This window comes from Panthera onca, chromosome D3 (assembly GCF_046562875.1).
Source record: "Panthera onca isolate mPanOnc1 chromosome D3, mPanOnc1 haplotype 2, whole genome shotgun sequence".
In the NCBI taxonomy this organism is placed as follows: domain Eukaryota; kingdom Metazoa; phylum Chordata; class Mammalia; order Carnivora; family Felidae; genus Panthera; species Panthera onca.
In genome coordinates this window covers 77,244,297-77,257,789 of record NC_138350.1, presented here as the reverse complement: position 1 = coordinate 77,257,789, position 13,493 = coordinate 77,244,297, and the positions used below count along the sequence as shown (strand labels likewise).

General features: G+C 46.1%; 1 protein-coding gene across 2 annotated transcripts; it reads right to left on the bottom strand.

Annotated features, from left to right (window-relative positions):
- Window positions 1-3,951: 3,951 nt before the first annotated feature.
- Window positions 3,952-13,197, bottom strand: PMAIP1 (phorbol-12-myristate-13-acetate-induced protein 1). Of its 2 annotated transcripts, XR_014135900.1 has the most exons (5): window positions 12,946-13,102; window positions 10,206-10,631; window positions 8,585-8,949; window positions 6,614-6,895; window positions 3,952-4,018 (listed from the first exon to the last, which is right to left on the bottom strand). XR_014135900.1 is itself a non-coding variant. In XM_060613984.3 (2 exons), the coding sequence occupies exons 1-2, from the start codon at window positions 13,001-13,003 to the stop codon at window positions 10,525-10,527; spliced, it is 165 nt and encodes a 54-aa protein (XP_060469967.1). In that variant the 5' UTR covers window positions 13,004-13,197; the 3' UTR covers window positions 9,033-10,524. The 2 variants fall into 2 exon arrangements, 1 of the variants encoding a protein (XP_060469967.1); XM_060613984.3 differs by lacking the exons at window positions 3,952-4,018; window positions 6,614-6,895; window positions 8,585-8,949 and having other exon boundaries at window positions 9,033-10,631; window positions 12,946-13,197.
- Between the last annotated feature and the right edge of the window lie 296 nt (window positions 13,198-13,493).

The following is a 13,493-nucleotide window of genomic DNA, read 5'->3' as shown; positions in this document are numbered from 1 at the left end:
AACAGTACCTATGAAAAACTGGAGATGAAAGGTTTTGCTGATAAAAATACATGTTTGAGGAAGTCAACCAGCCTCTAAATAAGTGTCCCAATGATACCTTAGGAGACCTGCCTGTTAAGACTTCTGAGTCACGGGCCATTTTGATAGTGAAATGACTTCTCTGATAAGCAACATTTACCTCTGAAATAAAAAAATACCTATACGACTCTCCATCTCGGGGTTGTGAATTCGAGCCCTACTTTGCGGGTAGAGATTACTTACAAAAATAAAATCTTTAACAAACCGAAAGCAAAAGCCTGACCCTACCTGACTTTTGTCCTTTCTCCAAGGGACCCCTTCGTGGTTTATAACTGTTAATTCTGGACCACTTGCATGTTTCATCTGGTTGCACTCGTCCGTTTCCTCAGCTAAACTGCAAAGTCCATGAATCATGACTTCCTTCACATCTCCACTCAGTACGTACTTAATAATTCCAATAAAAACCGTGATAACCTTTGGCTTCTGTACACTCTTTGTAATCCCCCAGAGTATTTTTTTCAGCAACTATTTATTGGAGGCTTGCTAACTGCCAGGCTCTCGGCTGAGAGCATCACATCCATGATCTTTTTCAGTCCCCTTACAAATCCTGGGCTTCCACAGGGCTGGGGAGCTATACTTACTCTATTTTCACAAATGAGCTGACAGTGGAAAAGAGAAGGGAGATCTAGTTTATTTCAACGAAGATCCTCAGAGATAAAAGTGCATTACAGCCACACCAGGGTGACCAACTGTCCCAGGTTGCCCAGGCAGGAGGGCATTTGCAGAACATGAGACTTTCAGTTTTTATTTATTTATTTATAATGTTTATTTATTTTTGAGAGAGAGACAGGACGCGAGTGGGTTGGGGCAGAGAGAGAGGGAGGCACAGAATCTGAAGCAGGCTCCATCCAGGCTCCGAGCTGTCAGCACAGAGCCCGACGCGGGGCTGGAACTCACAGACTATAAGATCACGACCTGAGCCGAAGTTGGACGCTCAACCGACTGAGCCACCCAGGCGCCCCGAGACTTTCAGTTTTAAAACCAGGACTGGTCCAGGTGAACCAGGGCTAGGAAACTTTCCCTAGTCTTTAAGGATGAGACAGTAAAATGCGTAATGGAAGGGCTAATATCTATGTCCTATTAGCAATATTCATTTTGAAGAGAATTCCTTTGTATCTATAAGATGACTTGGGTTGAAAATTACACCAGACTTTGTTCCAAGACATGTAGAAATGCACACTTCTTCATTTCCCAGCTGATGCTTGAAAAAGTGGGTTGGAAGTGGCACACGTAGGCAGCCTTAATGCCCTTCTTCCTCCTGTCTGTTAATTTCAAGTCTGGAAGAAAAGTCCAGATTTATCATGCTGGCTGGCACTTTCCCAGGGCTCCCATGGGTCCTCTGTGAAGTGTTAGCCTGACTTCCTTATGTTCTTCTATATTTATATTATGAAACTTAAATAAAAGTTTAGTCCTACCTCTCAGAAACCTGTTCCTTTTAATGCAACACCAATAAAAGTTTCAAGAAGAGGAAAGGAGTATTTTTATCATTTTATTTGAAGGTGCCATACGGCGTTGGGTCTTTTTTTTTTTTTTTTTTTTTTAAGATGGGCAAAGTAAGATGTTTTTGCTCTCTGCTTTCTGATAAACGCGTGCGTGCCCTCCAGACAGAGGATCTGGGAATCTCTTACTAAAAAGTAAACTTCGAAAAACAAAAGGATTTCACAATCGCCACAACCACCCAACGCTCCCTGCCCCTCCTCCTCCTCCTCCGACACTTGTCTGAATGAATCATCAAGAAGGCAGACTGGTTCACTTAGATGTTCTCTATTGTTTGGGTTTAAAAAAAAAAAAATGGTGGCAACATTTTCTTCTTCCTTCCTCGCCGCTGCTTGGCTTTGCTGAAACAGGGCAGCCCAATCCGACAAAACACACAAATTGCTGTTTTGACTGGCTTCTTTGAACCCCTTTCTTTCCCATCACAAACAGCTCCTGCAGGTCTGTCTCGGGAAGGTGCTGTTTTGGCATTCACCGGTAAAAAGCAAGCCGGCAGGGAGTGTGCCTTTCAGAATTAGTTCCATGCTCATTCCCTACAACATCCCTCCGGAGGGGTGAGATGCCCCAACACCTTCCTTGCCTCCAGGTTCCCTCTGGCTTCTTGGAATAACGTGACACCCTTTCTGAGGTCACGTTTTCATCACTGGGGGTTGGAAAGCACCTAGGAGCGCCCAGCTGCAGCGCTGTGCTGGGGCGGGGGGGGGGGGGGGGCAGGGTGGGGGGAGCTGGCACTGACCTTATCAGTATTTTTCACATATCAGCTGGTTTAATAATCAACCCCGCACCCTCAGAAAACCCAGGGGCATAAAACTTGGCTGCATCTAATGAGGCACCGGAGCGGAAAACAAACTAGCTTTGCTCTGGGACTGGGCCCTTCCCCGGGCCCCTGTGGGAAGCCGGCTGGACTGTGGTGGCCGGGGAAGACTGTTTGGAGGTTAGAAAGGCTCGAGTTCGAATCCCATGAGTGTTCCAGCCACTTGCCAATCAATCAATCGACTTCGGGGAGACTGCTGATTCTCTGAGGCGGGCCCTCTCCCCTATAAAATAAGAAAGCTAATCAGAGGTTCCAAGTAGGTGACCACTGGACGACACAATAAAATTGTATCACCTTGTGAGTGATTACTAAGAAGTGTTTCTCTTGGGGAAGTATTGGTGATCTGAACACAGACTCAAGAGAAGTCCTCTGGAAACCCTGTGGTTTCCTAAAGCCAAAAACAGAAGCAGCCAGGATTCAACCTCTGTTCCCCAAATTAGCACATTTTATTTTCACAGTTTCATCCCAGGGGAGAGACTGCCTTTTATGATTCCCTGCTGAATTCCCTTACCCAAATCTGTCCAAAGTAACTACACAGGACCTTCTTCCTATTTTTTTTTTAATTTTTTTTTAATGTTTATTTTTGCAGACAGAGACAGAGACAGAGCATGAGTGGGGGAGGGGCAGAGAGAGAGAGAACACACAGAATCTGAAGCAGGCTCCAGGCTGTGAGCTGTCAGCACAGAGCCCGATGCGGGGCTTGAACTCACCAGCTGTGAGACCATGACCTGAGCCGAAGTCGGACGCTCAACCCACTGAGCCACCCAGGTGCCCCCCTTCTTCCTATTTTTTGATGCAGTATTATATAAATCAGGACCTGCATTTTTATATGAATACATGCCAGGAGCTTTGGGCAATTCAGTAGCATTCATGAAGCCTATTATGTACAGAGTGAAAATAAAGGTTTTACCATCACTAGAAGGTTATAAATTAAAAACAGATGGTCTCATCAAGGGAAAACCTGCCACTTCCTTTCCAGCTTCACCACTGCCTTTTTTCCAAAAGCTTTCATTTGAGTCTAATAATCTTAATTGGGCAAGATCTTCCACAGCTTTGTAAGGAAGCTAATATCTAACCCTCCGTCTTGAAAGTGAAGTTAACTGGCATTTACTGAGCATGACTGCGAGCCACACACCATGTACATTCTCACCTTGTTTGATTCCCCAGAAGTTTTGAAACCGGTGTATCTTACACTGTTTTATAAGAGAACGGAGCCGAAGCCACTTATCCAGAGTCCTGCAAAGAGTAAGTGGCAACACCGTAGCTGATTTCAAAGTCCAAAGCCAGTGACAATTGTGGCGAAAGAAAGTTTGTGGTTTTAAAAATAGATGTGAGGGGCGCCTGGGTGGCGCAGTCGGTTAAGCGTCCGACTTCAGCCAGGTCACGATCTCGCGGTCTGTGAGTTCGAGCCCCGCATCAGGCTCTGGGCTGATGGCTCGGAGCCTGGAGCCTGTTTCCGATTCTGTGTCTCCCTCTCTCTCTGCCCCTCCCCCGTTCATGCTCTGTCTCTCTCTGTCCCAAAAATAAATAAAAAACGTTGAAAAAAAAAATTTAAAAAAAAAAAAAAAAATAGATGTGAAGTTGGAAATGGGCAAATCTCCTAGCTCCGTGAGAGGTCATTAGTGAGAGAGCCTGATGAAAAGAAAAAAAAAAAAAAGTCTTTCATTAAGACACAAGAAATATCAAAGGGCTATTTGCACATTCCATTTCCAGCCCAAATCCAAGCCCAGGCTCCATGCACTGTGAGACTTTCTTTCTTCCTTCCTTCCTTTCTTTCTTTCTTTCTTTCCTTCTTTAAAAAAATTTTTTTTCACCACTGTGCAGTCTCTAATCACACCTGGGAGCAGTCTGGGGCCCCAGCCTTACAAAGTAAGGGAATCCTAAGTCCCCACCTATAACTCCTCAATTCTCCCACTTTTCTGGTGTTTTTTTAAATCAACTGATTTGGAGGAAGACTGTCGGTAGGTCTGAATTTGTTAAACTGATTTCTGAAAGTCCTTAACAGAGAGAGGGCCTGGATTGTACTGACACAGGTTTTGTTCTTGAACGATGACCTATGAGGTGAGATACAGGGTAGGGTGTGTCCTGTCAGGTGACCCCTTCTATTTTCAGCTGCATAGAAGAAGCAGCCCAGACTCAGTGACAACCCCCCCCCCCCCCCCCGCCCCGGGGAAGCCAGAACACATGGGGAATTTTCATGTCCAAGAAAATACTTCTGAGTCCAAGATGTTTCTGCCCAACCTCCTCCAGGACTTCAATCAATGTGGAGGAGAAGAACTTGGAAAAGAGATTTTTGGAGGGGACTTTTTATACCCACTCTCCTACTTCTTTTTGCAAACCCTTCAGTTCACCGTGTGCCGTGAGTGAGGTCCGGAGCGGGTCTGCTAGGACCAGGCGTGTGGCAGATGTCTCCAGACCCCTTTGCCGTCCCAGTTTCTGTCTCAAACCACAAGTGACCTGAGAGGTGATTCAGGGGAATCACTCTGGCTCAGACAGGCTGCCTGGCTTTTGCCCTCAAAGTCCAGCGTCAGGATTCCATTCGGTACGGCTTGTCACTCTTGGTGTGGACTTTTTTCAAGGTGCCAGTTATCTTCCTGCTGGGTCATTCCCTCTGACAAAGGTTTGAGGAGTTTGGCAAGATTTTTCACAATTTATGCTGTTCCAGCCCAAAGGTGTGTGTGTGTGTGTGTGTGTGTGTGTGTGTGTGCGCGCGCGCTAGGGTAGGGGCAGAGTTATTGCAAGGGATTAAACAGCCCAAATCACAGCACACAGAGTCTTTAGACTGAAGAAAACAACTTATCTCATTCATAGATACATTGATAGATAGATGATAAAGAGAGAGGTGATAGATGACAGACGACCTTTGTTTCCCCCCACCTCGCCCCCGCCCCCGCCCGCATGTATTATCAGTCCTCACGCAATTGCCATATGAAGTATTATTCCCATTTTTTACCTGCGAGAGCACAAGCTAGGAGAAGCTAATGAATTGCCAAGTTCTCAGGGCTGGAAAGTGACAGAGCCATGATTTGAGTGTTTGCTTCCTCTTCGTCATTGTTTCTTTAGAACTATTTCTCATCCCCTCGATGTACACAAAAAATTACAGTATTCAGGGGGCCCCTGGCTGGCTCGGTTGGTAGGACGTGTGCCTCTTCATCTTGGGGTCATGAGTTCAAGCCCCATGTTTGGCACAGAGCTTACTTAAAAAAGTAAACTAAAATATTACAGTATTCATTAATGAGTGCCATGAGCACATATGGAATCAGTTGTACACATGAGATCGTGGGATAAGTATAGACTCAACATGGTAAAAATTTGAAAATTTCTTTTTAAAGGTTTTGATGGGAATTCTGTATCCTTTAGTTAGTAATTGCAAATTACAGCACAAAGAGATTTCTATCCCTCTTCTTTCCTCCCCGTTTCTACCTGCATCCCTGCCCAGCCCCCACAGGCCCTGAAATGATGGGTTATTTGGGCAGTATTTAATATTTGTAGAGAGACAATACAGGCATTTCACCTAAGCACAGGAGAGACACATGCACAGAGATAAATAAATTCACCAAAAAAAGGAAAACTTGCTTTGGGAGAGACTATGATAAAGCTCTATAGCTGTAGTGTGTTGACGATGCAAAATTAATGATGGTAGGAGAGCTGATAAAAACATCTCAAATAAAACTATCAGCATAGGAGGGGGTGCCTAGCGGGCTCAGTCCGGGGACCGTGCAACTCTTGATCCTGGGGTCGTGCATTTGAGACCCACGCAGAGTGTACAGATTACTTAAATACATAAATAAATTTAAAAAAAAACCTATCAACATAAGAAAGTTTACCAAAGCATGTCATGTTATCCCTCGAAGCATAGCCCATTTTTACCTGATGACCCATTCAAATGATACAAGGACATAACTTCAGAAGAAATTCCGTCCCTATAGGTGCTAGCTTTCTTGACATTTGAAGCACACTTTATTTTTTAAGAGTTTTTTGCTTTTTAGCTTGGTTTTGGTTTTTGGTTTTTGTGGTTTTGTTTTTGTTGTGTTTGGGGTTTTTTGTTTGTTTGTTTTATTTTTGTTTTGAGCAAGAGAGAAAGCATGCGGGCAGGGGAGGGACAGAGAGTGTGTGAGAGAGAATCCCAAGCAGTCTCTGCAGTGGCATCACAGAGCACAATGCGGGGCTCGAACTCCCCAGCTGTGAGATCATGTCCTGAGCGGGAATCAAGAGTCAGATGCTTACCTGGCTGAGCCACCCAGGTGTCCCAGAGGCACTAATTTTTCAGCGGTTTAGTATATTTAGGATTCAGAATGAAGTTTCTGTGGGATTCAATCTTCTTCAGCTCCCTCAGTGATGGTCACAGCTTCTTAATTCTGGTATTATTGCATTTCTGATTTTTTTTCCCCCCGCAAAGGTCCATCAGTTTTGCCACAGTTTAAAGGGTGAGGGGCTGTGCTCTGCTAATGTGATTCGCTATTGCTTTAATCCAAGACGCAAAGCCTGGGAAGGCTTCACTTATACTTGCTGTGGAGGGAATGACAGTAACTTTGTTAACGTGAAGGATTGCGAACGTGTTTGTGCAGAAGGCAGTGAATTTTTTCTTGCTCAATTTTATTTTATTTTTTTTTAATTTTTTTAACGTTTATTTATTGAGACAGAGCATGAATGGGGGAGGGTCAGAGAGAGAGGGAGACACAGAATCTGAAACAGACTCCAGGCTCTGAGCTGTCAGCACAGAGCCTGGCACGGGGCTCGAACTCACGGTCTGTGAGATCATGACCTGAGCCGAAGTCGGACGCTTAACCGACTGAGCCACCCAGGTGCCCCTTCTTGCTCAATTTTAAACTAACTAGAAGTAATTCAGAAGCAAAATTATACTTTTATGTAACCATTTTGCGAATAGCGCTTTGCCATTTCTAGGTGACTTTTCAAATATACGAGTTATGGTTTTCTCTTAAATATAAATGCAAGTCGGGGGCACCTGGGTGGCTCAGTCGGTTAGGCATCTGTCTCTTGGTTTCTGCTCAGGTCATGATCTCATGGTTCATGAGTTCAAGCCCTGCATCAGGCTCTGCACTGACAGCATGGAGCCTGCTTGGCATTTTCTCTCTCTCCCTGCCCCTCCTCTGCTCTGTCTCTCAAAATATATAAACTTAAAAAAATTTTTTAAAAATAATAAATATATAAATGCAAGTCAAACTGTTTTTTTAATTCCTGGTAGCTTTTTGTTAGTCAGCATTTACAATTACAATGATGTGATGTGGGCATCGTGGGAATTTTTTTATATTCAGAGTCCTGAGGGGGGGAGGGGGGCTTCTGGGTGGCTCAAGTCAGTTAAGCGACTGACTTCTGTTCAGGTCATGATCTCCCCGTTCAGGGGTTCAAGCCCCATAGAAACCATAAGCTCAGTTGAAAAGGAATCCAGACTAGGCTAGGTATGAAACAGCATTCTCAGGGCCTCTGCTCAAACTCGGGCTTCTTTTTCTTTAACCATTAAAAAAAAGTAAAGATCGATACCTTTCAGGGCACCTGGATGGCTCAGTTAGTTAAGTATCCAACTTCAGCTCAGGTCACGATTTCATGGTTCGTTGAGTTCGCGCCCCGCGTCCCAGCTCAGGGCCTGGAACCTGCTTCCCATTCTGTGTCTCCCTCTCTCGGCCCCTCCCCCGCTCATGCTCTGTCTCTCTCAGAAAATGAATACAACATTTTAAAAATTAAAAAAAAAAAATAGTTCTCAGAACATACATAGTTCGCAAACCCGAAGATTGTGAACTGTTCAAGGCTTTCCTGCTACTCCCTGTAGAAAAGAGCAGCAAGGCCGCTCATAGCAAACCTAATTAACACCAAGGGTTCGATTCCGGCTCTCCGAAGAGGCAAAGGGACAGGAGTCACTCTTCCAGAGAGGCTCAAACCAAATCCTGCAGATCCCCGACCCTTTACAGAGCCAATCGCCCCCCTGCCCCCAAGCCCTGCTCCTGAGATGCCCCGGGGCAGCCCTTCATTCCCCCCACCCAGGTCCCCGGCTGGCTGTCACCCTCTCCCTCTCCCGTGGTCACCCTCCTCCTGAAGCCCCTCCTCTCTCCCTCCCCAGCGCAGGGAGGCCATACACATTCCACACTTTGAGCAGGAAGACGCCATCCAGTTCGAAGCTACAAATTAGGAGGATCTTTGGAGCTCTCACTCACACTGGAAGGGCACTCGAGTGACACCTACTTCTGCACACGACTGGCTTCGGATGAAGCAATACTTGCTGCTCGGGGTGGGGGCGGAGGAAGGGTGAAGCGTGAGGCCATCTAAAAGGAAACTGCCAAGGCAGAGGCCCCAGGGCGACCAAGGAGGGCTCCACGGGTCTCTAATGAGGTCCCACATCTCTGAAGGCTCCTTTAAGTAAATCACTCTCCAGGCAGTACTGCGAGGGCACTCGAGACCCACGCCTGGCACGAATATCTTCTTTTTCCGCTATCTCCTCTGCCAGTTAAACCGTAAGTCCCTTGACAGCAGAAGTCATGCTAAACGTCCCCGTGTTTTCCACTCCTGCCCCAGAGCTGGAACCCAGGAGGCGGTGATCAGCCATGTGCCTGCAGACGGAAATCGGTGAAACGATTTTGGTTTCGTAACGAACATTCGGCAGCTTACGTGACCGAAGTAAACACGCAGCCAAGACTGGTGATAATCTTTAATAGTTTACAGCTACAGTATAAAGTTTTACCTGTATAAATACAATTACAGACCATAAATATCCATAGGGCAAAATATCTGCCTCCAGACAGATCAAAAAACATCGTTGCCACGAAATAAACTAACAGCCTTAAGTAACACTGCAGAAAAACAGATACTGAGGTAATTTTTCATCTAAAGTGACTACAGCCTATCATGAAAACATTCTTACTGTTCAAGTACTTATGAAAGCCTGGTCTCATAATCTAAAAATGTAACTTTAACGAATACGCTTTGAAACTGAACAAAATACTTTAATTATAAATAGGTAAAATAAATAAGATCATTCTTGCTGAAATTCAATCATGACATTATTATTTCTTTTTTATGTATTTGGGGGCTTTGTCGGTAGTCTGGCCTTCTAACAATAAAAGGGGGAAATTCATATACCTTTCACAGAACCTACATATTATTATAATGCAAACTACACATATAGATGAGATTTCCATTCTGGATGAGCAATGCATTCTCTTTTTTTAAAAAAGTATATCCTATGTAAAACGTGCTTAATTTCTTTTAAAGGACCACTTCTTGAAAGAGGTACACTGACTAGTATGAGAAAAGGCAACTTACAGATTTTCAAAACTTCTTTAGAAATACATTCATTTTCCTATCAAGTTACTTGAGAATTTTTGTTTCACTAAGTTTTAATTACAGCAGTAGAAAGCCTAAATCGCCTTTTTCCCCCATTATTTCTCAGTATGCAAATTCCCACGTTCTTTATGTTGTAACATTCTAACCGGTAAGAATCTTACTGGCACCATATAACATCTCTGTCACATTTTTTCCCAAGTACAGACTTTCCAGCGAAGATTCAGAGGAACATAATTCAATGAAGGGTCATCCGAACAGAAGCAATACATTTTGAGTCAAAAGGAAAAAGCTTTCAAATTTACCCTATATTTTGTAGTGACCTATGGGATCAACATTCGCCATGACATTGTGTTTCCAGAATGAAATCTTTACTTTTAACAAGGTGATATATAAACCGAAGACTATACAGCACTTTTCTGTCTTCCAAAAGTGAAAACCAACACTGAACATTCGCTCTTTCTTGCCCCTGCCCACCGTTATCCGTTTGCCAGCACCCCTGGGCAGCAACCTTCAGCACACACACCAGAATAATTTTCGAAGTAAAAACTCAAGGTATAAGTAATTCATTCCTTATGTTGCACAGTTCCTCCATTCTTGCCTTACAAATAAACAAAGTGGTCTTATAACATTCTCCCGAGCCCCAGAAAAATGACTTCTGGGAAATCCCCGACAGAAATCCTCTTGGATGTATCCCATCCTGGTTTCCAAGGGCATCCAAAAGCAAGTGAGATCTCCCTCACAACCTCCATTACAAGGCAGTCTCTTCTAACTGGTGAAATTTGCATCTACTGGGGAACCTTCCGTCTCAAACCAATCTCCTCATTCGAAAGCTCCCAAAGCAGTCAGGTTCCCGAGCGGAAGAGTTTGGATATCAGATTCATAAGCTTCTGTCGGAAATTCAGTTTGTCTCCAAATCTCCGGAGCTGCATGGCACATTCCACTTCGGGCTCTGAAAAGGAAAGCAAACCATCAAAATCATGCTGACATGACAAACTGTAACCGGCAAGAGCCCCATCCGAGGGGCAAGCGGAGTGTGCATCCAGTGAAGCGTTTATGTCAACTTTAGCTCTATGCACACCCATTTTCTGAACGTGAGAAAGGTTACTTAGAACACACACGACATATGTTAACACGGTGTGACTCATAAACAAAAAAAACAACGGTTACAGTAAGAATGAAGACTTTTACTTTGAAGTCTTTTTTTTTTTTTTTAACGCATACCGGATGAGGTAAATGTCATCTTTCTTTCAATAGGGACATTTATGTCACACACCGCAGTTTAGTGAGCCTTTGCCAGCCTCAGATGATGTCATCCTTTTCTCTCTCATTTAAGGCTGGTTGGGGGAACGAAGTCGGAATTCTAAACTTTTTTATGTTGTTTTCAAGTAGGATTTATTTTATAAATGGCAGTAATTCACAGGTCATATTATGCCTTCATTAATAGGCAAATCCAAATGTGTTCTTATCCCCATTTAAAAAAACTCTTTGAAATCTAGTCTCATAAAATCTTGTATCCAAATTAAGCCCACATTCTCTAAAATAACTTAGAAATTTATATTCCACTGTAAATCAAATTCTTCCTACAAACCAATTTTTTTTCATACAATCTTCCTATACTCTTTTTTTTTTTCCTTTGGGGGCCAATAATCTTTTATTTTTTTTAATATAATTTATCGTCAAATTGGCTAACATACAATAACACCAATACATGAATTGGTGTAAAGTGTGCTTTTGACAAACCAAATTTGTACCAATCTGTTGCCTTTATGAGTGAAGCAGAAAATATAACGTTTAACTCACATGTGTACTACGTTTTAAATGTGAGATATTATAATTAAACAAACATTAATTGAAGAAAAAGGATTACTAGGAGAGTTTTAAAAAAATGATCCCTTTCACCAAAAAAGCGGGCAGAAAATAGCTGCTAGTCGTTTCCTAAATCTTTCTGTTCATGACACTTCTATAAATGTAATAAAAAAAATTGTAACTAGGAGTGGCGATCTTCACTAAATCTATTATGACAATCATTTCACAATGTATACATAGATCAAATCATCATTTGATATATGCATATACCACATCAAAGCTAATACAATGTCACAGGTCACTTATATCTCAATTAAACAATGTATTACTATCTAATTAAGTTTAAGAGGGCCCTTATTACTGGGAACGAAGTTAAATGGCAGGCAGGTTATTCTCAGGTTAGGCCTTCCCAAAACAGGAGAATTCTTGGACTTCCCAAAAGGTAGGCCAAGCTTTTTCCCTCCCAAGCAAGACCTGAGAGACAGCAACAAGGTACCAAGTTCGCCTTGGCCGTATCGTCAATCACCACTTCCTTTGCACGCCTCAGGGGCTCTATAAAGCGAAACCAACTTTAAAAGGGGGCCATTATCGTCTGATGCAATAGCAGTAGGGCGGATTTCGAGCCCAGAGCCTTTCTGCCTTCTTCGCTACAGCCCCTTGGCAGATGACTACCTTGTTTGGTAAGATTTAGAAGGGGAGGGGGTAGGGGGGGTTCTGAAAAGTTATTTGATGGGGCTATATGTGGGGAGGAGGGGAAAGTGGATGGATTAAAAACCACTGCAGACCAACTCCTGTTCTTCTCCTATCCCGTCCCCGCAATAATAACGATTGTTAAAATGTTGCACTTTTAACAAAGAAGCAAAACTTTCTAGGCTCCTGGCCGCAGTGGTCCTCGCAGGGCCTCTGTAGCGCTCCATCGGTCCTTTGTGGGAGAGCGTGAAGGTACCAAGCCAAGTACTGCTTTTTTGTGTTGGGGGGCCCGAGAGTGGCCACACTCAGAGTGGGGACCTCCATGGTCCTCGCCTCAGGACGAAGAGGGCTAGTCTCAGGAAGCGCTGGAGGCTCCCCGAGTCTCTCTCCCGCCCCCACCTGCCGTGACAATGACTTTCTCCTCGTGATGGTCGCCCGCACTTGCACTTTTCCTCCCCGCGGCCCCAGGGCTGAGCAACTGGGGATGCGAAGCAAGCGAAGCAAGCGAAGAAGAGGCTTTCTGCCTCCGCCCAAACCGCCATCTGCATCCCAAATCGGGTTTCCTCCCGCGCCGTCTCCACGGTCCCGGGGGAAACCCCGCAGGGCTTCCTGGAGGCGCCCCCAAAGCACATGCAGGGGCGCAGACCTGCCCGACCCGGAGGCCGCGTGCCGACGGACTGAGCCCGCCGCGACCGAGACCCCGGCCCCGGCCCCCGCCCGGGCCCCGGCCCCGGCCGGGTTCTCAGCGGGACCCAGCTGCTCCCTACCTGCCGGGGCCCGCGCGGGGCTCGGCTGCGCGCTCTTACGCGTCCTCTTCCCAGGCATCTCCGCCAGCGGCCGCCGGCCACCGTGCCGCAGGAGCCCGGGGGTCTCGGTCCCCCACCCCGAACACCTCGGGGCGGCGGCACGCGAGCTGCACGCGCGGCGGGGACGGGCCGGACCGGGGCGGCGGGACCCAACTCTACCAGCGACGACAGGGGCGCGCGCGCACCTCTCAGGTCTGAGCGCCGGCCGGCTCCCGCGCTCTCCTCTTATGGGGACTTCCCGGGGACGGTGACGTAGCGAAACTTGACTCTGCGCCCGCCCCCGTCCCCGCCCCCCCCCCCCCCCCCCGGGGGCAGCCGCGTGGGGAGGACCTGCCCGGACTCGCTCGCGGTCCGCGGCGGCGCCGGTCCGCGGCGGGGGGCTCAGCGCTCTCGGCGCGGAGACCCTGCCCCGCCCCCAGATCGCTCCGGTCGCGGACGGGGGCCGGGGGCCGGGGGGGGGGGGGGGGGGGGGTCGGGGCCGAGAGGCTGCGCCCGCCCGAGGTCGCGGC